General features: G+C 41.2%; 1 protein-coding gene across 1 annotated transcript in view; it reads left to right on the forward strand.

The window, feature by feature from the left end:
* The window catches only part of SI (sucrase-isomaltase (alpha-glucosidase)), a 183,921-nt gene that overhangs the window by 148,619 nt on the left and 12,966 nt on the right, over window positions 1-22,336 (forward strand). The window contains exons 50-63 of the mRNA XM_015410796.1: window positions 848-1,016; window positions 3,335-3,431; window positions 3,547-3,659; window positions 3,956-4,081; window positions 6,303-6,431; window positions 7,247-7,357; window positions 8,318-8,380; window positions 8,658-8,774; window positions 11,007-11,091; window positions 12,802-12,940; window positions 16,081-16,214; window positions 17,931-17,965; window positions 18,070-18,186; window positions 19,673-19,821. Coding sequence (XP_015266282.1) covers window positions 848-1,016; window positions 3,335-3,431; window positions 3,547-3,659; window positions 3,956-4,081; window positions 6,303-6,431; window positions 7,247-7,357; window positions 8,318-8,380; window positions 8,658-8,774; window positions 11,007-11,091; window positions 12,802-12,940; window positions 16,081-16,214; window positions 17,931-17,965; window positions 18,070-18,186; window positions 19,673-19,821 — 1,584 coding nt within the window. The remainder of the gene's footprint in view (window positions 1-847; window positions 1,017-3,334; window positions 3,432-3,546; window positions 3,660-3,955; window positions 4,082-6,302; window positions 6,432-7,246; window positions 7,358-8,317; window positions 8,381-8,657; window positions 8,775-11,006; window positions 11,092-12,801; window positions 12,941-16,080; window positions 16,215-17,930; window positions 17,966-18,069; window positions 18,187-19,672; window positions 19,822-22,336) is intronic.

Genomic DNA, 22,336 nt, shown 5'->3' on the forward strand with positions numbered 1-22,336 from the left:
AGTTCTACATGCATCAGTTCCATCTTAGATATTATTTCTACCAGGATACCTAAAACATTTATTTATTTATTTATTTATTTATTTACAAATGTGTTTCTTCCCTTTTGAGGGCCACCATGATAAAATACATTATAAAATCATTAAAATAACCCCCCTCCCAAAGTTACCCCATTAAAACAAATGTAAAAAGAATTAAAAACAGTCGAAGCATATATGAAGTATAAAACATTGGTTAGGAAGGAGGGATCATTGAGGGAATGCCCCAAAAAACAAAGTCTTCACCCACTGGCAGAAGATGGCAACAGAAGGGGACTAAATATTCTAAATATTTCAGCTGGCTCTCTGTGGCAGACAGAAAAGTTTGAACGTCACATTTTATGGTTTTGAAAGGTTCTGTAACTTGTTTGTTATCAAACGAGACATTGGGAATGGATGGGATAACACACACATACACACAGAGAATGATTAGATGTTGTTCACAACAATCCAAATACCAGGATTGTAAAATACTATGTATGACTGCAATAAATAATTCTATGCTTATATATTGCAGTCTGAAAAGTTCTATACAGTTTAGTCATTAGTTGAAGCTGCCACCCCCCCCCCTTTTGCATTTTTAAAGTTGCTACATGTGTGACGTTACATTTTATCATCACCTGAGATCAAGGGTATCCAATAAAGCACCAGCCAGTGAATCTTATCATGGAAAACATGGCAGAAAATCGTATTTGTTTATTGGTTAATCCAGGCTAATTTTTTATTCGGTTCTGCTCATAAGAAGCAGCCTCCTTTCAGTTTTCTCATGACCTACGCCATACAATATGGAGTAACTATGCTTTTCTTGCAGCTGGGATTCTCATGTGCCCGGCTTCACCTTCAGCGACATGTTCATTCAGATTTCTACTCGCCTTCCGTCACAGTATGTGTATGGATTTGGAGAAACTGAACACACTCAGTACCGGAGGGATATGAACTGGCAAACCTGGGGAATGTTCACTCATGATCAGCCTCCTGGTGTAAGCAAAGTTATTGATGTTTATATGGCTCTTCTTTAATCATTCATCTCACTTATGTGGGGGAGATGTGTTCAGATTATTTTTCTTTCCAAAGCAGACAAAATCCATTAAGATTTTACTTATGCCAAAAAAAAATGTGTTTTTTAAAAGAAAGGAATCATGGAGTGCTGAGATGTAAAATGTCTCAATTTACTAAATAAAAATTACGTTGAGTATTATGCAGCTGCCCTGAACTGGATAGCCCAGGGTAGCCCGATCTCATCAAATCTCAGAGGCCGAGTATGGTTACTATTTGGATGGGAGATCACCAAGGAATACGAGGGTTGTAATACAGAGGAAGGCAATGGCAGACCACCTCTGAATGTCTCTCGCCTTGAAAATACTATGAGGTCAACATAAGTCATCTGTGGTTTGATAAGGGGGGGGGAGTAGCTATTCAGAACTCAGGGCTTAACTAGACAAGATGTTGCAGCCTGTCTTTTCCCTCCCAGAGTTTAAAGCAGCTCAGGACCAGGGGTCGTTTCGTAGAAAAAGAGCTAGGGGAACTCATTAGCATAACTCATTAGCATATGCCACACCCCCTGCCATCACCAGAAGTGTGTCATAAGACCACACCCATCACTCAGTCTTAGTCTTAATGGTTAGTCTTAAAGGTGCTATTTGTTAGTCTTAAAGGTGCTATTTGAACTCTTGGACTATTTTGCAGCAACAGACTAACACAGCTACCACGGGGAAGCTCCTGGATGGGGCTGGGAGTCCTTGCGGAGGCCACGTGGAGTGGCCTCGGCCAGGCAGAGGGGGAGGATGCCAACTTACCCTCCTGCTTCTTCCTCCTTCTGCAACAGAATGAGGCTGGAAGCAGGGGGCTGCCGGAAGAAGGGGCGGGGCTTCGTTGTGTGCCCCGCCCCCTGCACCTCACCCGGGGGAACTGCGATCTCCTGCGTTCCCCCCCGAAATGACCTCTGCTCAGGACTGCCTACTTGAAATAGTGTAGGGCTGAATGGTTAGCAGCCATCTGCCTCCTATGCTCTGCTGTTAATTTTTTTTATTTTTTTATTTATTATATTTGTAGTCTGCCTTTCTCACTGAAACTTAATGAGGATTGCACAGTGTAACCCAATCTATAGTGCACGCATAATTAAAAAAAAATACTAGGACATTAGTAGAAAACAATACAGTGACAATTGTTTAGATTCAGGTGGGTCGCCATGTTGTTCTGAAGCAGCAGAACAAAGTTTGAGTCCAGTGGCACCTTTAAGACTAACAAATGTTTATCCAAGGTATAAGCTTTCATGTGCAAAGCACACTTCTTCAGATACAGTGAAACAAGACTTCCTCAACCATTACATATAGGTAGAGGGGGCCGGGTTAGCTGCCAGGAAGGGCTAGTTAAGAGTTAAGATGCAAGTGGTTGGTAAGGTCTGTGAACAAACAGATATGAGAACTGGGTTCAAGTCCAGTCTTGGCGGTGCCACTTGTCTCAAATGGTTCTCACAGCTGTTTGTTAATTCTTGTATTTGTATGCTAATTTACTGCTGTTCACAGATCTTACTAACTGCTTTAATCCAATCTCAGCTATAATTATCCAGTTACTTATGCATCTTGACTCTAACCGGCCCTTCCTGTCAACTAACCCACCTCACGTATATATAATGGTTGAGAAAGTCTAGTTTCACAGTATCTGAAGAAGTGTGCATGTACACGAAAGCATAAGCCTTGAGTAAAGCTTTGTTGTCTTAAAGGTGCCACTGGACTCAGACGTAGTTCAACTGTTTCATGTGTGCAGCAACCAGATAATATGCCCTAAAACACCAACCAGAGTCCCTTTCCCTTTATAAAGTGCCTTCTAGAGCCATTCTGCTATAGTATAGCTCTTTTACATTTATATAAAAGTTATAGAAAACATTGTTTTACATAGTTTGCAGATGCATTGGAGCTAGGGTTGCCAGGGGATCCTCTGTACCCAACTTCTGTTTCCCATTGCCACTCAGAGCATGAGGGGGAAGTAGGAGACCTACTTCCAGAGGAGGGACTCAGCGAAAATCATTCTCTGTTCCACTTGGAGAAATCTTCTGTGGAATCAAACCCATATGTATACACATACTTGTATTTGTATGTTTATGTGTTTGATGTCTTTGTAACCCTTTGGGACAGGTGAGGGTACAACTGTTTTACAATAAATTAGTACATTTAATAATAAATGTAATGATCAATAGCAAAGACATTACTCAGTTAATTAACTATTACCAAAAGCAGACAAAGAGTTTCTGAAGAGATGCATAAAAATGATATTTTTTGTTTCCTTTGCATTTTTACAGTACAAATTGAATTCATACGGTTTCCACCCCTTCTACATGGGCCTTGAAAATGAAGGAAATGCTCATGGTGTTCTTTTGCTGAACAGTAATGCTATGGGTAAAAAAAATTCCATCTTTTTAATAATTTAAAATAGTACACTTTATTTATTGTGGGCTGATTCATTCAGAGCTTTTAATCAATTATAACTTATTTTATTTTCTGCATTTTCCAGATGTCACCTTCCAGCCAACACCTGCTTTAACATACCGTACGATTGGGGGAATTCTGGACTTTTACATGGTTTTGGGGCCAACTCCAGAACAAGTGGTTCACCAATATACCAAAGTAAGACAGATTTAATATTAGAAGTTATGTCCAGCAAACAGTATCTGTAAAAGAGGCTTCTACATATTCATACAATGTAGACATCTTTGATCTTCATGCTGACACAAGTGAACTGGCTAAATGCAAATTTTGATAAGAGATGAAAGTCCACATCACCTCTCTGGGGTCACTAGTTGTTAGACATGACAGGCCCATGCAACTTCAACTCAAACAGGGCCATATTATTGTTTATGTTACTTCCCTACATCATTTCCTGATTGAATTTTGAAAACACATTTTTTTGGTATTATCTGTAGCTGATTGGACGACCAGTCATGCCACCCTATTGGGCCTTGGGATTCCAGCTGTGCCGCTATGGATATCAAAATGATTCTGAAGTCGCTGAAGTCTATTCTGCTATGAAGGAATCGAAGATACCCTATGTAGGTATTTTGTAGTTGCAGTTGTGTTGCTGATGGAAATCCAAACAAAACTTATTTTAGCAAAGAATAAATTGTAACTGTATCACCACTGCATTAAGGCTATGACTCACAGCCCATGTCTGGCCAGTCGATGGCAATTGAGAGACAGAGCATCTTAAGAACTTGCCTAAAGACAGAATAGCCAATCCCGTACTTTAAAAAACAAAACAAAACCCAGCAGCTGAGTATGAAGGCTTTTTACCATCTTGTTTCACTTCCACACTTTTAGGGACAATGTATAGTTCGATTTTGTTTGTTCGTTTTCCTGAAGCTTGCTTTTGACTGGACTGAGGAACTTTGCTGGCAGCTTGTTGTTTTGAGCTGCTTCTGGGTACATTTCATTTTTGCTTGTAGTGAAGTCAGGGCACTGGAGATGCAGCAGTGGGAGGAGTATAAATATTGAGAGATATGCAGAGAGACAGACTGGAGTTTGTTTCTTGTCCAATCACCATCCCGACTCAGGATGTAAGGGCATGTTGACTGCTAGTGTTTCCCACACTTTGATGTTGTACGGTGCCAAGTCAATGGGGGAAAAAAAGTCTCCTTTGATTCATAATCTTTAGGATGAGAAGAAAGACCATGCTTGTGTGAAAGTGACCTGGCTGGAAGATTCATTTTAATGATTTATGTACTTCCTTTTCACCCTGCCTTTCTCCCCAGTGGGAGAAAGTGGCTTGCATAATTCCCGTCTCCTCCACCATATCCTTACAACAGTCCTGTGAGGTCACTTAGGCTGAGAGAGTGTATCCAGCCCAAGGTCACCCAGCAAGCTTCCATGGCTTTTGAACCTGGGTCTCCCAGATCCTAGTCTGACATGCTAACCATTACACCAAAATGGCTGAATGAAGTTAATCTTAATTTGGATTCAGGTGACACTAGCTGGGTATGCCATCTTCCATCAGACTTGAACTGTGGGATGGGGTGGAGAGTAGGGCTGCTGTGATAGTCCATCAGTATTTCTTTCAGAGCAAGTTCTACCAGCCTTGATTGTGTGTACCTTGTGCTGGGATCCAAGGACAGGTTGGGCATCTTACTGGTCTACTGGTCACGCAGCTTTCCAGTGAGTGCCCTGTCTGAGCTTGCAGAGATCATGGACACTAGTGTTGCCAGCCCCCCCCCCCCCCGGCCCACCTTCAGGTACAAGCTCTCCCTCCTCCGTGAGGGCAGATCTGCGTGTAACAATCCAAAACAGAAGTAACAATCCAAAACAGTCCAGTGGCACCTTTAAGACCAAATTTTATTCAGGTACAAGCTCTCCCTCTTCTGTGAGGGCAGATCTGCACGTCCCCCATCCCTCCATAGCTAGCAATCCAAAACAGTCCAGTGGAGCCTGAGCGGTGGTTGTTGCCTTCTGACACACTTCCGGTGATGTCAGGCTAGCAGACACTTTGGTGCTGGAGATCCACGGACTCTTAGCTCTTAGATTTCAGCATCCATGCAGATGCATTCTTGTTAGATCAAGTTTAGGATTTTTTGGCCCCCACGGCTGCCTTGGGACTGTCTTGGGACATTTTGGGCCCAACACATGAGAAACACATTGCAGTCAAGGGGAAACTTTGTCCCTGGCATTGGTAGCCCATCTGTTTTTGAAAGGAGTCTCATATGGAATATATCATTTATCTCATATTTAAGGTTTCTGCATAAAATGAAAAACCAGTACTCTTTATGCAGGATTATACTAATACAGAATTTCATGTAGGGGTAGATATTTGGGAGAACTTGGATAACAAAGATTTTGGATGTATATATTTATTTATTCATGTATTTATAGTATTGACTTTGAATACTCTAAAGAGAACGTCAAATCCCCTAATCTCCTTTACCCCTTTGTTCATAAGTGTCATTTCGATAACAGCACACACTAATAATGAAGAAAGAAATTGAAGGTATTTTTTAATGTGTCATGCACCATAAACTTAATTGCCTAATGTTTAACCTTATAAATTTCAATGTTGCATGCTAGAACTGTAATTAATAATCTGATGGGAATTCAAATTTTCGTTGTCCCAGCTCGTGCCATGGGGAGTCGCAAACTTGATCAAATTTATAGCAAGCGTAAAGATGGCTGCCCAAGTCTGCAAAACTGTGTTAGCATTTATTGAAGGTGTAACTATTGATAATTTTCACTGCTGAGCAAAAAAGGTTAATGTTGCATATCTCCATTGCTTTGGTTTTAACACAGGATGTACAATATACAGACATTGACTATATGGAACGGCAACTTGACTTCACACTCAGCCCACACTTTCAAGGTCTTCCTGCTTTAGTTGATCAAATACATAACGACAGCAGAAGATTTATCATCATTCTGGTTTGTAGTTTCATCATTCTTGTGTTGCTTTCCTTATGCATTGGTGGATAGTATATATTATCTTTCCAGGGCAAATTAATAACATAAGACCCCTGCTGGATTTGACATAGTGACCATCTAGTCCAGCATCCTCTTTCAAACACTGGCCAGACAGAAAGTGGCAACAGCCTTCCTCTGATGTTTAACCCTAACCCTCCCCTCCCCCAGCAGCTGCTATTCAAAAGTACAGTGCTTTTGAACCTGGTTGTTCCATTTAGCTATCACGGCTAATAGCTGTTGATACACATGAATTTATTCAACACCATTGTAAAGCCATCTGAACCAAAGACCATCGGTATATTTTATGGAAAACAATTCTGTAAGTTTATCATTATGCATTGTATGAAGAAATACCTACTGCTGTTTAATCCTACATGTTTGTGATTGGAGATTATGTGGTCAGACCCTCCATTGAAGAGTAGATCACTTGTCTCCAAGTTTCCCTCCCCACACACACACTATAATACATTCCTTCTGGAACTCTGTCTCCCACAAGACATCTGCCAAGCTAGAATTAAGAAACGGAGTCAAAGCCTCCATATTCTGCACATGGAGATGGGGACAGAGTCTACCAGGCACAATTAATTAATTTGGTGATTCCATGTAATATAAATTCACAGAGAGTTTACTTTGTTTATATTGATTTGTTCTGAAGTATAGTTGATTTTTGTAGGTTTTTTTAGCTTCCTCTCGGCTTTTTTTTCCTTCTCAAGCCATAAACAGTGGGGGAAATGAATGAATGAATGACTGAATGAATAGTGCCATTTTGTTTTCAGGATCCAGCCATATCAGGCAATGAAACTGCACCATATCCAGCATTCACAGATGGGCTGGCTGAGGATGTCTTCATCACATGGCCCGGCACCAAGGAAATACCATGGGCAAAGGTATGACCAAGCAAATGTTAAAAATCTCTCTTTTTTAATATTTATATTTTTATTAGTTTTTGTAATTAATGTTAACATTGGTATAACAAGTGGTTACTTAACTGCTATAAAGTGAATATAACACAATGTATAAACTGTAACATTACTGCTCTTATACATACAGAATATGTTTTCAGTTTTCGGAGATGTATTCATTCTGTCTGATATTTACTACACCCAGCCCAACTCCATGTGATTCTTGAGCAGGGGGATCTGAATAGGAGATCCACCTGAAGATCCATTGTGCTGTATTCACACACATATAACCCCCCCCCCCCAACAAAAGATTTTCTTGTTTAACCAGCTGTTTAGACAAGTTTTGGCCAAATCAGATGCCTGGATCTCCAGCCAGCATAACCACTATTGCTCTGTAATGGTGACAGATTCAACAGTTATTTATTTATTCATTTATTTATATGGTACTGTTCCTCCAAAGAGCTCAGGGTGCCATCCATATTTCTTTCCCAATTTGATTCTCATAACAACCCTATGAATTAGATGAAGCTAAGAGAGATTGGCTGTCCTAAGGGCACCCAGATAGCTTTATGAGAGATTGGGGATTTGAATGTGTGACTCCCAGATCCTACTTCAACAGTCTAACCATTACACCATGCTGGCAGTGTGCAAGCAGGGGCTTTTTTATTACCCTACTCCTGCCCTATAAGGAGTTGAAAGCCTGACTAAGCCATATACAAGCACTTTGAAATGCCTATAGTATCACTGATATTGCGGCCACGAGATTTAAATTTGTGTAAATTTGATGCTCTTGTTCTGCATGTTTCTGCTGTTGAGGCCCATTCTCAGATTGGCAGAAGTAGGTCCAACTGAATACAGAAATAATACAGAATACAGAAACAATTCAGACCTTGAGATTCAAAAATCCTACAGTAACATCTTATCTGTGTCTGACTTCTCTACTAGGTGTGGCCAGATTACCCAAATATAGAGATTGATAAAAATGCAGATTTTGACTACCAAATTGAGGTATGTTTGCATTCCTCTTTCACTGATTATTCTTCATTTCGTGGGGGGGGGGAGGTTGATGCCAGTATAAATGTTTTTGACTTAAAAAACAAAACAAAACAAAACCTAACATTTTAAGTTTCATGGGTCTATGAATGATGGTGAGATTGCTTTGATGTAGCTTTTTCAGGCAAGTGTTTTGTTTCAGTAGTTTGTCCATCCAGAGAAGTACAATGAGCAGCAATCTCATTTTTGTCCCTTTAACTTTTTTTTTTTTGCTTTGTGTGTCATTTATCAGCATTACCGAGCTTATGTGGCTTTCCCAGATTTCTTCCGCAATTCCACAAAACAATGGTGGCAAAGAGAAATAGAGAACTATTATAACAACACCCTGAAATTTGATGGCCTGTGGACTGTAAGTACCAGCCACTTTCTTGTTTTTCTTTCTCTGATTAATAAACTGTTCAACACCTCTTGCCATAATAATTCAGTACATTTTATGCCCCTGCTAGGAGCTCAGGGCAGTTTACATCATTCTTCCCTCCTCAGATTTATCCTCACAACAACCGTTGAGGTAGGTCAAGCTGACAGAGAGTTGCTAGCCCAAAGTTGTGTGGCAAGTTTGATGGAAGAGTAAGGATTTGAACCTGGGTCTGAGAGTAGGGCTGACAACCCTGGATTGAGAAATTCCTGAGATTGGAGGGTAGAGCCTGGGGATGACAGGGACCTCAGTGAGGTATAATGCCACAGGGCCCACCTTCCAAAGCAACCAATTTCTCCAAGGGAACTGATCTCTGTAGTCTAGAGATCAGCTGTAAATTTGGGAGGTCTTGATGCCCCTCCATGTTGGCAACCCCTCAGTTTGGTGTAGTGGTTAAGGGCAGCAGACTCTAATCTGGAGTACTGGGTTTGATTCCTCACTCCTCCACATGAAGCCAGCTGGGTGACCGTGGTTCAGTCACAGTTCTCTCAAAGCTGTTCTCTCAAGAGCAGTTCTTTCAAGAGCAGCTCTCTCAGAGTTCTCTCAGCCCCACCCACCTCACAGGGTGTCTGTAGTGGGGAGAGAAAGGGAAGGAGATTGTAAACCACTCTGAGTGAAGGGCAGGGTATAAATCCAACTCTCCTCCTCTCCCTCCTCTACTCCCTTGCTGTCTTTGTATGAAATCTTCAAGAGATTTACCACTCGGAATGTCTTCAAGCTGTTCCTCATATATTGTTTTCTTTTCTCTCAGTTCAGGATGAGTTCAAGGTCTTGGTTTTGACCTTTAAAGGTGAAATGAGAGAATATTCCTTGTTTTGTTCCTTTTCTATTTCTTTGTATTTTTAATGGTTTCAGTTCAGTGCTCATCTCTGTATTTGGGGGGGGGGTCTTTCTATTGTATGTGCATGCCATATGTTTTTTAGATTCAATGTATACACATAATATGTATCATTTGTAATATATGCATAATGCTGATTTATCAACATGCTGAAAAATGCAAAACATTTAATTAGAAAAAAAGCTGGTGCGAGAAAACAAAATGGTGTGAAAATGCAGACTGAATTTGCACAAGGTAAAGCGAAATCAAACTAGGATTTTCATGCTCAAACAGCACAATGAGAAATGGAAATATATCCCTACTTTGCAGGTGTAGTCATAAGTGGGTCTACTCAGAATCCTACACAAGACAGGAAAGTGCTTTTTAGGATTGCCTTGTCAATGCCCTAAATGACCTGTGTCCAGGATATCTTAGGGAAGGTCTTCTGCCATCTATTGCCCCTGTTCCGTAAAAATAAGATTAACATCAGAGATGCTGCTATTTGTTCTTTTCAAATATTTTCATGACTTTGCCCCCTCTTAATTGCTGTCTTGTCACTTCTGTTCTGTTCACATTTTCCTCTTAAATTACTCAGGCGACTTCTTTCTCATGCCTCCCTCCTTTCTCCCTTGCAGCTCCTTTTCTCTAGAGCTCCCACACCCTCATCCCTGAAGCTTACCTGTCTCCTTATAATGATTTCAACAAGGTTTGCAAAAATACATAATCTCTCAAGATTTTACTCCACTTCTCCATCTTCCCCCTTTCCATGTACGTTTTTTTCACACTCCCCCCTCCCCAGATAGTATGCATGTGTTTAAGTTATAAACCTGCAAACAGGGTTTTTTCTATACATCCACATAATGGTCCTGTTTCAAGTCCCACTACCATATGTAGTTGTGTTGTCCACTCAGAGTTGTTGTTTTCAGTTAGATGGACCTGCACTGCAGAACTTTCTCCCAAAAAGAAATCTACCAGATTGGACCCTGTCTTATATCGTTAGATGTTCTAGATACTTAGACTGCTATTAATTCCTGCTATGCTGTTTTGTTTTCTAAGTATAATGATTAAGGAAACTTTTAATTATAAAATGCTACTGATGTTTTACGGCATTGTTACCGTGTTTCAGTTGTTAAAATCAAGCCATTTTGAGGCCTTTTATGTCATAAAAGTGGCATAGGCATTTAAATATAAATAAGAAGTACATTCATATTCGGGGGGGGGAGCAAACTAGAATATCTTTTATTAAATCTAATTGTGTACAAAAGCATCATCTGAAATTCACAATCCAGAGCAGTTACAATGCATTCAATTTTTTCTCTCTTTTGTGACCTTCAAAAAAATTACCATAGGACATGAATGAACCATCCAATTTCATTGATGGAGCTATTGGTGGCTGCAGAGATCACCTTTTAAACCATCCTCCTTATATGCCAGGTAAGAAAGTAAAAAACAAACAAAAAACAGCCCACATACAACATGATTTATCTAAAGTTACTTTTCTAATAGTACAACCCTATACAAAGTCAATCTAGTATAAACCCATGAAGGGCCAAACTACACATTATATTTTACATAAGTTTGGCACACGGACTTGCAGCCATACTGTCACTGCAAGTTCTCAGTGATAACTCCATTTAGAAGTGGCAACTCCATTTAGAAGTGCCATGGGGGTCTGATTTGAACTGGGACCACAATGTGGGGGAAGGAGTGGATCTTGCTTTCTCCCACCATACTGTTTCTCCAAGTTAAAATGGCCTCAGAGATGGACTCTTATTTTTGTCATGGCAGTGGACTGCTTGTGCAAGCATTCAATGTATGTGTGACAATCAGATGGGGAAAACACACACCAGAGCTGTTTTGGCTCATGAAAACCGCATGGGAAAGAAGGCAAGAGCCCTTTCTGGACTTAGGCTGGAGTAACTCCACATAGGACTGCACTATAACAATTATTACAGACCTGTGCAGGCATATGAACAAGTAAATCTGACAACACTGGCATGGAAAGTCCAGGACTGGTTCAGTCATTTCAGTCTTAAAATTTAAAGGGCCATCAGTGGAAGCCAGATCTACTAGACCTTGGGAACAGAGATTCCAGTTACAACTATTTCCCGGGGCTGTCTTCCTCTCTTATTCCCTCTGCTCTCTTGTGCTTTCTCCAAACATCCGTGAAATTCCAGGAAATACATTTTCATTACTCCTAGAATTTTGGGAGCGTTTGGGGTAATTCCAGGTATCCCCAAGCTGACCCGAAACAACTAAGTTTTAGGGTATAATTTTGGCTCTGGAATACCCAAATGCACAAACCTAACAATAAGCTTTCATTTTCTTGAATCACAGATTGCTTGCTTTTTATAGAGAACTTTATATTTTGTCTAAATATTTTGTTCACAGTTATAATGAATTTAAGAATATGTACCCTCAACTCCCCTGTTTCTCCTCCCTGAACTTTTGAATAAGTTTTTAAAAATCTTTACTTACCTCACCATGCTCCACTGAACCAAGCTCATTTGTCCTGATAAAATAAAATGGTAATTTAAAAAAAATCAGAACTACCCCCCCTTTCACTGAATTAAAAAAAACACTGAATTAAACAATTTCCCATCCAGTTTTTTTTAAAAGATCTGCTTTATGGGAAAAAATATGCATTTTCATCCTTTTTTGAAAAGTGCCATAAAAGGAACATATTGTTTAAAATATTGTCTTGCTTACACATAGCTAAAATATGCTAGATAATATTTATCTAGCAATACATAACTTGCCTCCAGTCACACACTAAAGATCCTTGTTGCTATGGTGCAATTTTTTTACAAATACACACAGCCAATCAGAAGCCCTGCTTCTGGGCAAAAGCCCCGCTGGCTCTGTTTTTCCTAAAAGCACTTCGGTGCCAGGAAAGGTGTCGGCACATGCCATGGTGCCCATGAGTACCACATTGCCCCTGCTCTAAAGTGCGCCCTAAATTGTTTTTCAGACTCATGCTGGACCCTGGTTGAAGGAACCTGGTCTGCTTTGTACCTTTCTGGATATGATACAATCTGCGGGAACTGAGCAGCCATAAAGAAATTTAAGCTACCATTTTTCGTGATTTATTATCTGCAATGGATGTCTAACTTATAACATGGTTTTACATTATCATCTTCTTAGATCTGGCATTACGAGGGAGAGGGCTGGATATGGTGACGACATGCATGGGCGCTGAACAGCAGCTTCCTGATGGCACACCTGTGAGCCACTATAATGTGCATAACCTGTATGGATGGTCACAAGCAGAACCCACTTACTAGTAAGTTGTTTACATGTCTTGATCATCTTGTATTCTGTAAATTGGAATTTTTGGGGTGTTCTTGAATGGGCACATAGGTGTCTTTTTTTAATCTGCTGAGTGCTGATAATTGACATGAGACGCTAGGCCTGATGTTTGACTGGTTAGGTCATAACTAGGGATGGGGTGAGTTGATATAGACAGAGATAACTGGCAAGCACCTGGGGCATTTGAAAATTAAGGATCATTCCTAAAACAGCACATAATTTGCTGGAACAGAGGTGTGGGTTTGTGGGGGGGGGGATACCCTTGATCACTGAGCAGAATCAACCAAACCCTCACATTGGGTAAAGGGGATGAGGCTTGACACATCTCAGCACAGTTAATGAACAGGCTTGGATAAACAAAGTCGATGAAGATGGTGGCCAAGCTTGGAACCATGGTGGAGTTGCCCAAAACAGCTACCTAACGGGATATCTAGTTACAACCAGTGTTCCCTCTAAGCTGAGTTAGTGTGAGCTAGCTCATAGTTTTTTAGGCTCTGGCTCACACATTTTTTTCTTAGCTCAGGAAGGATGGCTCCAGAGCAAACTAATTTATGCAGTCGACAAATCACTTGCTCAAAACTTGAATGCCAGTAACTCACAAAGTAGAATTTTTGCTCACAAGACTCCACAGCTTAGAGGGAGCATTGGTTACAACCCACCCTTTACAGATGAAGGGTTGGGTACAGACTAAATTTTCTGCGGAAAGAAGGCACTTGTGTCAGCAGAACAGAACTTTTCTAGATTCCTCCTGCAATGGCTGGTAGATCTCCTGAAATACTGCTCCAAGGGGAACAGAGGATGTCTCTGAATAGCATGAGAGGAGAATTGGGGGCTAGCCGCAGGAAGGCCAGCATCTCCCCTTTTTGGTGGAAATTTTTGTCTGGATCCAGCCTGAAATTTGTGATGGAGATCTACCATTTTAATTAATAAAGCCTTAATTTAACCCACATAAAGACATTGGAAACAGTGCTTGTTGAAAGCATTTGCTGTGTCAATGAGCCACGACCAGTGTTCCCTCTAAGATGAGTTAGTGTGAGCTAGCTCACAGTTTTTTAGCTTCTGGCTCACACATTTTTGTCTCAGCTCAGGAAGGATGGCTCCAGAGCAACCTAACTTATGCAGTAGCCAAATCACTCACTCACAACTTTCATGCCTGTAGCTCACCAAGCGGAATTTATGCTCACAAGACTCCACAGCTTAGAGGGAACATTGGCCACAACCCCACAGTTCTGTATCTCTGAGCCATGTGATCTCCAATTTATGCCACGTTCCCAGTCTTATGCCGGAGATCCATTATCAGATGCCAAATCTTTCCTTCCATCTTTAATAATTACTTTCCCTCTTCTTGGAATAGGATTGTTATATTTTCACTCCATGGGAAAAAAGTTCTCTTGCCCTGTAAATTAAAATCAGTGTTACTAACTAATAGACATCAGCAGTAGATTTTTAAAGAATAAGATGTATTTTAAAAACCTGGTGATTCCCTACTAAATAGTAACATTTTCTGCTGTTTCTTATTGGCATCATAAAATGTTAAGAACAACCAATAAATATCAACCTATATTGCAATCATATTATCATTCTTAAGTTTGTTCTTTGGCATCTACACAAAGTATGAACAGTGTAGTTTATAAAACTCTGTCCTAATTTTTGGTTCTCATTGCATGACTTCTTAAAAATTATCTCTGTGTTAAAAATGTGATTTGTGATTGACAAGGCAATTACGAAATCTAAACAGTACTGAATCTCATGTTGTGGGAGACCTGGGCCAAGCAGATTGATGTTGCTCTGGTTTTGTAGCAAATTCCTTGCCTTGCATCAGCTGCCAGCATCCCTTTTAAAAACGGAAGCTAGTGACATCAAATAGGTCAATGCAAGCCTAGTTCATCACACTCCTTTAGATCTTGGCATCTTCAGCCACAGTCCTACTTTTTCTTGCCATCAAGTCGCAGCTACCTTATGGCAACTCCATAGGGTTTTCAAGGCAAGAGATGTTCAGAGGTGGTTTGCCACTGCCTGCCTCTGCAAAGCAACCACAGACTTCCTTGGTGATCTCCCATCCAACATGTCTGGGATGCAACACCTCCTGGCTATGCCAGGTCCCAAGGAGGCCAGGCTGGCTGCTACCAGGGCCAGAGCCTTTTCGGTGGCAGCTCCTACCTGGTGGAACGAGCTCCCGGAGGAGATCCGGGCCCTGTGGGACCTCGCACAGTTCCTCAGGGCCTGCAAGACGGAGCTCTTCTGCCAGGCGTTTGAGTAGGAGCTGCCACTACTGTACCATCATTATGATCTGGCCCTGGAAGAAAGATCGATAGCGCTAAGCGGAACAGATGGCACTGAGCGGATATAACAGCATTAATACGCCATCTTTATGGTAATTTAATTTGAACATCGAGAGCACTTAATAATGTCGAAATCTGTTGATTGATTTTAAATGTTTTTAATTGTTTTATGTGAGGCTTGTGCCTGATTGTGAGCCACCCTGAGCCTGTGCTGCGGGGAGGGAGGGCTATAAACCGAATTTATAAATAAATAAATAAAGTACTAAACATAGCTGATCCTGCTAATCTCCCAGGATCTGATGAGATCTGGACAGCCTGGGCCATCCAGGCCAGTTCTAAGGCTGCTTAATTTAGATGAGGTTTTCACTGAAAGACAAAGCTGTCTACATCCGTATCAAAATCTCTGCAGCTCTTAGTTTTGCTGCCTCAATTGGCTTATAGGGCCTGTTGTTTTCAAGGTAATGAAGAGGTGTTTGCCACCATAAAATGTGCTATTTTCAACATTTTACGTTCCACTCAGACCAGTATGGCAATGTATGATTGCCTCCTTTCTTTAATAACTAGCACTCTAAGAACCCTTTCTTCAATAAGTAGAAATCTAAGAATCAAATCTCAGTAATATACTGATATCTCAATGTAGTCTTCCTCACTTTGTGCTACTTGACTGGGTGTCAGTTTAACAGTGTGATGATGCCAAATGTCATTTTATCCTCTAATTTTGGTAAACTGTTTAAGTAGTATAATCTGATATGCAAAGGTAATGTAGTAGCATGTAAGATCGTTGTTTTTTTAAAACCACCTCTAACATGCTTGTTTTCGTATCTGTTATTAGTGGTATGCGCAATGCCACAAAAGAACGTGGAATCATTATTACCCGTTCAACATATCCATCCAGTGGGAAATGGGCAGGACATTGGCTTGGTGATAACTTCGCACGATGGGACCAGCTTGAGAAATCCATTATTGGTAGGAAGACTCTCCACTGCTGTTGATATTATTTTCTCATTAGAATGTCAAATTGATAACACTTTTCCTTTAGTGACAGAGCAAAATTCCAACTAGAAGGGATTCCAACACTGGATTCCTAGCATCTCTCCCACCCATCCTAAAACAAATGTACTCTGTCTTGATAGGATGCTTAATAGAATATCATTGGGGAAATGCAGGCATGGATCCTGCAGAACTCCCAGAATAGAAAGGTAATTTCTTTAGCAGAATTGGCTGTCTTTGCCTCTCTCTCCTGCTTAGAATGGTTTCCAAAGTGGGACAGGGGATCCCCATAAAAAGCATGAGTTGGGTGTCTGCAGAAGGGGACAATCAGAAAAAAATGCTGGATAGATGATGTTGATAGATGGATGATAGACAGATGTGTTTAAGGGTTCTCTGTTTTCACAAATGATTTTCTGTTAGGGGGTTAGTTCTCACAAATGATTTTATACACACACACGCACACACACATTTTAGAATGTTCACTGATCTTTTGAATACATAGAAAAAATACTTTAAAATGTTGCAATACGTGTGGCTGTCACATGTGACTTTACTTAAAATGTTAATGACATTTCAAGCACATGCAGATGACTAAAGTCTGGGGTGAGTCTCACTCCAGATAACTTGGCCATCTGTATTGTTCTTAGGGTTGCCAGATCCCCCCGGCCACCAGCAGGAGATGGGGGGGTAGGGTTGCCAAATCTAGATTGGGGAACTCCTGGAAATTTGAGGATGGAGCCAGGGAGGATGGAAACCTCATTGGGATACAATGCCATTGAGTCCACCCCACAAAGCATCCATTTTTTCCAGGTGAACTAAACTCTGTAGTCTGAATAAGAGCTGTAATTCCAGGGGATCACATGAACACATGAATCTGCCTTATACTGAATCAAACCCTTGGTCCATCAAAGTCAGTGTTGTCTAATCAGACTGGCAGTGGCTCTCCAGGGTCTCAGGCGGAGGTCTTTCACAACACCTCCTACCTGTTCCTTTTAACTGGAGGTGCCAGGGATTGAACATGGGACCTTCTGCATGCCAAACAGATGCTCTGCCAGTGAGCCACAGTCTCTCTCCCGGGTCCCACTTGGAGGTTGGCATTCCTAATTGTCCTACTTAGGATTAAAGAGAGTTTGATTACCTATCAGGTGAATATGTGTATGGTACAGTGGTCATTGGTATTAGCTCTCCATTTCCGATTGAAATACCTACCATCTCCAGTCTTCATTACTTTTCCAATCTAGAAGGCAATTCTTGATGCTGCTGCTTTCTCATGAATGATTTTCACTGGAGGTGTACCTTTTTTAAAAATAATAATGATGCAATGGAAATCTACCAGTTTGCATTTAGAATAAGTATTATGTGGAATGACTAGCATCCCTGTCCGGTAACTGCATGTTTTCCTACAAATAGGAGCTCGGTGTGTGTGTGTGTGTGTGTGTGTGTGTGTGTGTGTGTGTGTGATTTATATGAGGAAGGTTGAGTGGGTTCATGGTTAACTCCCCTTGTCTGGTAGCATGGCCACCAGTCCTTCCCCCTGCCCTACATGACTCCTAAAAGAGTGGTAGATTGGATCACAGATCTTCCATTGTCAAATCTAGTTTGACATAAAAGCATGAAAAACATGGATTTTTGTTACCTGTATGAATTGTACATTAAATGATTCTAAAAATGCCACTTTTGTCATTTTCATAGGTATCATGGAGTACAGTATATTTGGAATTTCCTATGTAAGTTGTGTTATTGAATTAACTCAATTTCTTTGAAACACTTCCTGGCAATCTAGTATGACTTGCGATATTCTAACTCCTTTCATGGTTTTGTGCTCTTGTAGTGTGGTGCGGACATCTGCGGCTTCTTCAATGACACAACTTATGAAATGTGTGCTCGATGGATGCAGCTTGGAGCATTTTACACCTTCTCTAGGAACCATAATGTGATGGGAACTATGGTGCGTTAACAGTTTGGGGCAATACATTGTACTGTACTGTACTGTACTGTACCTCTCCAGAGTATATAGCAGACTTCATAAAAAGCCTTGGGAAGCTTTTAGTAGATGCTCATTTCTTTTCTGATCCCATAATCCAATTTGCACCCTGACCTGGATAGCCCAGTCTCATCAGATCTCAGAATCTAAGCAGGGTCAGCCCTGGTCAGTATTTGGATGGGAGACCGCCAAGGAATACCATGGTTGCTATGCAGAGGCAGGCAATTGCAAACCACCTCTGAATGTCTTGTGCCTTGAAAACCCTATGAGGTTGCTGTAAGTCAGCTGTGACTTAATAGCAAAAAAGAAAAAAACAACAAATTTGCATTCCATGAAAAGGCAGTTAATACCCCCACACATCCCATAGTAAATTGTGAGCTCATATGAATGCCATGTAACTGTTTATAGAAGCCATCACGATTAAAGATGCTAGCAAAGGACATACTATTTTGGCTATAGTGAGCCCGTCCAGTGGACATTTGGAGAAAGAAAAGGGATTATTTCACTTAGCCTCCACTGAAAAGAAGAGATGTCTACAATTTACTACTAATACAATTTGGTGCTATCACCAGATCTCCCTTTACTGTATTCCTGTCCACCTGACCTGTAAATGTACCATTCCTGTAAATGTATCCCATAGCTTATTTGCCTGTCATCTGGAGGTATTTATTCTGCAGGCAGATTTTTGTGATATACCTGTTAAACTTACTTGCCAGTATTATATTGGTTGATCTATTTAGCTAAAATATTTACATGTTTGGCTTTCTCCTGACCGATACACAACCCAAGTCCATGAACAGTTGGTGAATGCCCAATAGTGGGACACCTGCCCCATTCCAGCTCTTCTTAACTTTGGTGTGGGCCTTCTTTGGTGCAGCTCCCCTATTTTTCAGATTTCAGCTTTCTTTGAAACATAACATAACATTATTTCCTTTTAGTCAGCCTTCTGCAAGGGTGATTAGTTCATACCCCTGCCCTTGTTTCTGTCCTGAACTTTCAGATCACAACACAGTGGGCATCTATTAATGCAAATCTTCTTTATGCACATCACACAGTTTACACAACTGTAGCTGATTCTTTCTTTCTTGCTTGCAGTAGAAATAATGTCAGTATTAATTTGTTGCCAAAGGATGTCTAATTAACTCAGTTACCTTGACTTCTTCTCCAAAGACTGATCGTATAGACTGGAGGGTTTCTAGAGACTTCCACTAGATCAGCTCCCCGGATTTATTTAGGCTTTCTTTTTCGATGGCAGCCAGCTTTATATGAGATCTCCAAAACATAATCATCGTGTTTGTCCCTTTCTGCTGGATCAGCATCTATTCGTTCATTCTGAATTCTCTTAAATTCCATGATGCAATGTTTTCTTCTGTTGCATGCCCACATAAATTTTCTTATGAAGGAGGAGGAGTTGTTCTCTAATAGAAATCAACTCTCCTTTCGTTTGCAGAAACAAGATCCTGTATCCTTTGACGAAAAATTCATAAACATATCTAGGGATGTGTTCAGCATACGATACAGACTGCTACCCTATCTCTACACATTAATGCATCTTGCCCATGTGAAAGGCAGCACCGTTGCACGTCCTTTGCTGCATGAGTAAGTATTGAAAGGGGATATTCTCTGGGATGCACGTTACCAGAGAATAGAAGCAATACCATGAGATTCTATCCTGCTAATAGGATGCAGAATAGTGTGGCATCTCATGCCATCCAAAATCTGGTGATGCAAAAGGAACCTGTATAATACGTCTTTTCCTGCCCATAATCACCAGCCTCTTCCCTCTAAATATGGAGAGTCAGCTCAAAAGCATACTCCAAACACTGAGCCAGCAAAACCCTATGGAGTCCCCAGTTGATCTTCGATCCAACACTTCCCACACTGGGATTAGAAAGGGATGCCGCTAAGCAGAAGCTGGGGCAGCGCAAGGGAGCATGGCAGGTGCTAGCACTGCAAGAACAAATGACAGATCCCACTCATCAGGTGATCATCAGATCCTACTTCCCTTTCAGAATATCTGAAGTGTTACCTGGACGCATTCAGAATGTGGGAAAGGGGCACAGTGGAGGCGTGTTTACTATTTATTTACTTACTTACTTACTTACTTACTTACTTACTTACTTACAAAACCGATATCCCGCCTTTCTGCCCTTTGGGGCTACGAGAAGTAGCCTTGCTCTGCAGAGCTGGCCGACACTTCCATTCTCGTAAACAGCTCCTGGAACAGTTAGGAAGGACTCTGGAACACACCATAGAAACCGTGGCAGAGGTGGAATTCAGTGCCACATTTTGCACAAGTTCAGCGTTTCCCAAGTTATTTTAAAGGCTGGGCTCAGCTATCCTCGACACCGGTACTTTGGGGATCTGGTGTAATCTTTGATTTGTGCTTGTGTCTCAATAGTTAAAATTTAGTGTTAGACTGGGAAAACAAATAACAGAAACAGTTATTATACTTTAGTTGATTATTGTTAAATTTTATTTTGATAGAATGATTAGATACATCCAACTTTGGGGCTGGATCAAACCAGCTTTTCATCTGGTAGAAAAGGAAGGAAGGAAGGGGGCCACCAGAACACAGGACCTGCACAGAAAAGTCATATGGGACGGGGGCAGTAGTAAGGAAGGGAATTGGGAATAAAAAGCTGGCTGGATCCCACCCTGTGCTAATATGTGCATGCTTAAGAACATAAGAACATAAGAGATACCAATGTTGGATCAGGCCAAAGGCCCATCCAGCCCAACACTCTGTATCACACAGTGGCCAGAAATACCAGGTGCCATCAGAAGGTCCACCAGTGGGGCCAGGACATTAGAAGCCCTCCCACTGTTGACCCCCCCAAGCACCAAGAAGACAGAGCATCACTTGCCCCAGAGTCCCTATCTATACCTTGTGGCTAATAGCCACTGATGAACCTCTGCTCCATATGTGTTAAGTCCGACGCTAATTCCCTTTTGAAGCCGTCCATGCTTGTAGCCGCCACCCCCTCCTGTGGCAGTGATTCCATGTGTTAATCACTCTTTGGTGAAGAAGTACTTCCTTTTATCCGTTCTAACCCGACCGCTCAGCAATTTCATGGAGTGCCCACGAGTTCTTGTATTGTGAGAAAGGGAGAAAAGTACCTCTTTCTCTACCTGCTCTTTCTCATGCATAATCTTATAAACCTCAATCACGTCGTCCTTTCTCCAAGCTAAAAAGCCCCAAGCGCGTTAACCTTTCCTCATAGGGAAAGTGTTCCAACCCTTTTATCGTTCGAGTTGCCCTTTTCTGCACTTTTTCCAAAGCTATAAAGTGTGGTGACTAGAACTGCACACAGTATTCCAAATGAGGTCGCACCATTGATTTATATAGGGGCATTATGATTTTGGCTGATCTGTTTACATATGCTGATGCTTACATATGTATGTGCCATTAGAGTGTCAGAGTAGGATCTGGAAGACTCAGACTCCAGTCCTTGCTCTGCCCTGGAAGCTTGCTGGATGGTCTTAGGCCAGTCACACACACTCTCAGCCTAACCTACCTCACAGGGTTGTTGTGAGGATAAAACGGAGAACAGGAGAATGATGTAAGCCAGGCTGAATCTCCACTGGGGGAAACGGCAGGATACAAATGAAGTAAATAAATAAAATTAACACACCAGGGCGATTAGACCACAGAGAAACCAGCCCTGCACATCATTCCAGTTCCTGTTTTTATGCGTGTGGCACATATTACTATTTTGGCTTAGGGCAGATTGATAGTGGTGACCTCATTATCTGTGGGGGCCTAATTTATTCAAGAGAATTCCACCTCTGGGCTACAGAGGTCTGGCCCACTGGTTGGAAACCGCCTTCTCTAAGTCCCACCACCACCACACCAGTATCTTATAGAAATCTCAGCCCAGTTTGCACCAAGACAGCTATGGAGAAAACAAAAAGAACTTCACACAGATAATTAATAAAAGGCAATAAACAGCTGGATGCAAACAGCGAGCACCACAGCAGGGGTGCTTCCCCGTCTGTGAGAAAAGTGAGCAGTGATTTAGCATTCACCTTGCAGATGGATGCAAATGACTATTTTTACAAAGAAAAAATTGAGCTGATATTTTTCCTCCTTTTAACTCTGAGCAAAAGTCTT

The sequence above is a fragment of the Gekko japonicus genome, unplaced genomic scaffold (assembly GCF_001447785.1).
Source record: "Gekko japonicus isolate JY-2015 unplaced genomic scaffold, Gekko_japonicus_V1.1 scaffold267, whole genome shotgun sequence".
NCBI classification, from domain to species: domain Eukaryota; kingdom Metazoa; phylum Chordata; class Lepidosauria; order Squamata; family Gekkonidae; genus Gekko; species Gekko japonicus.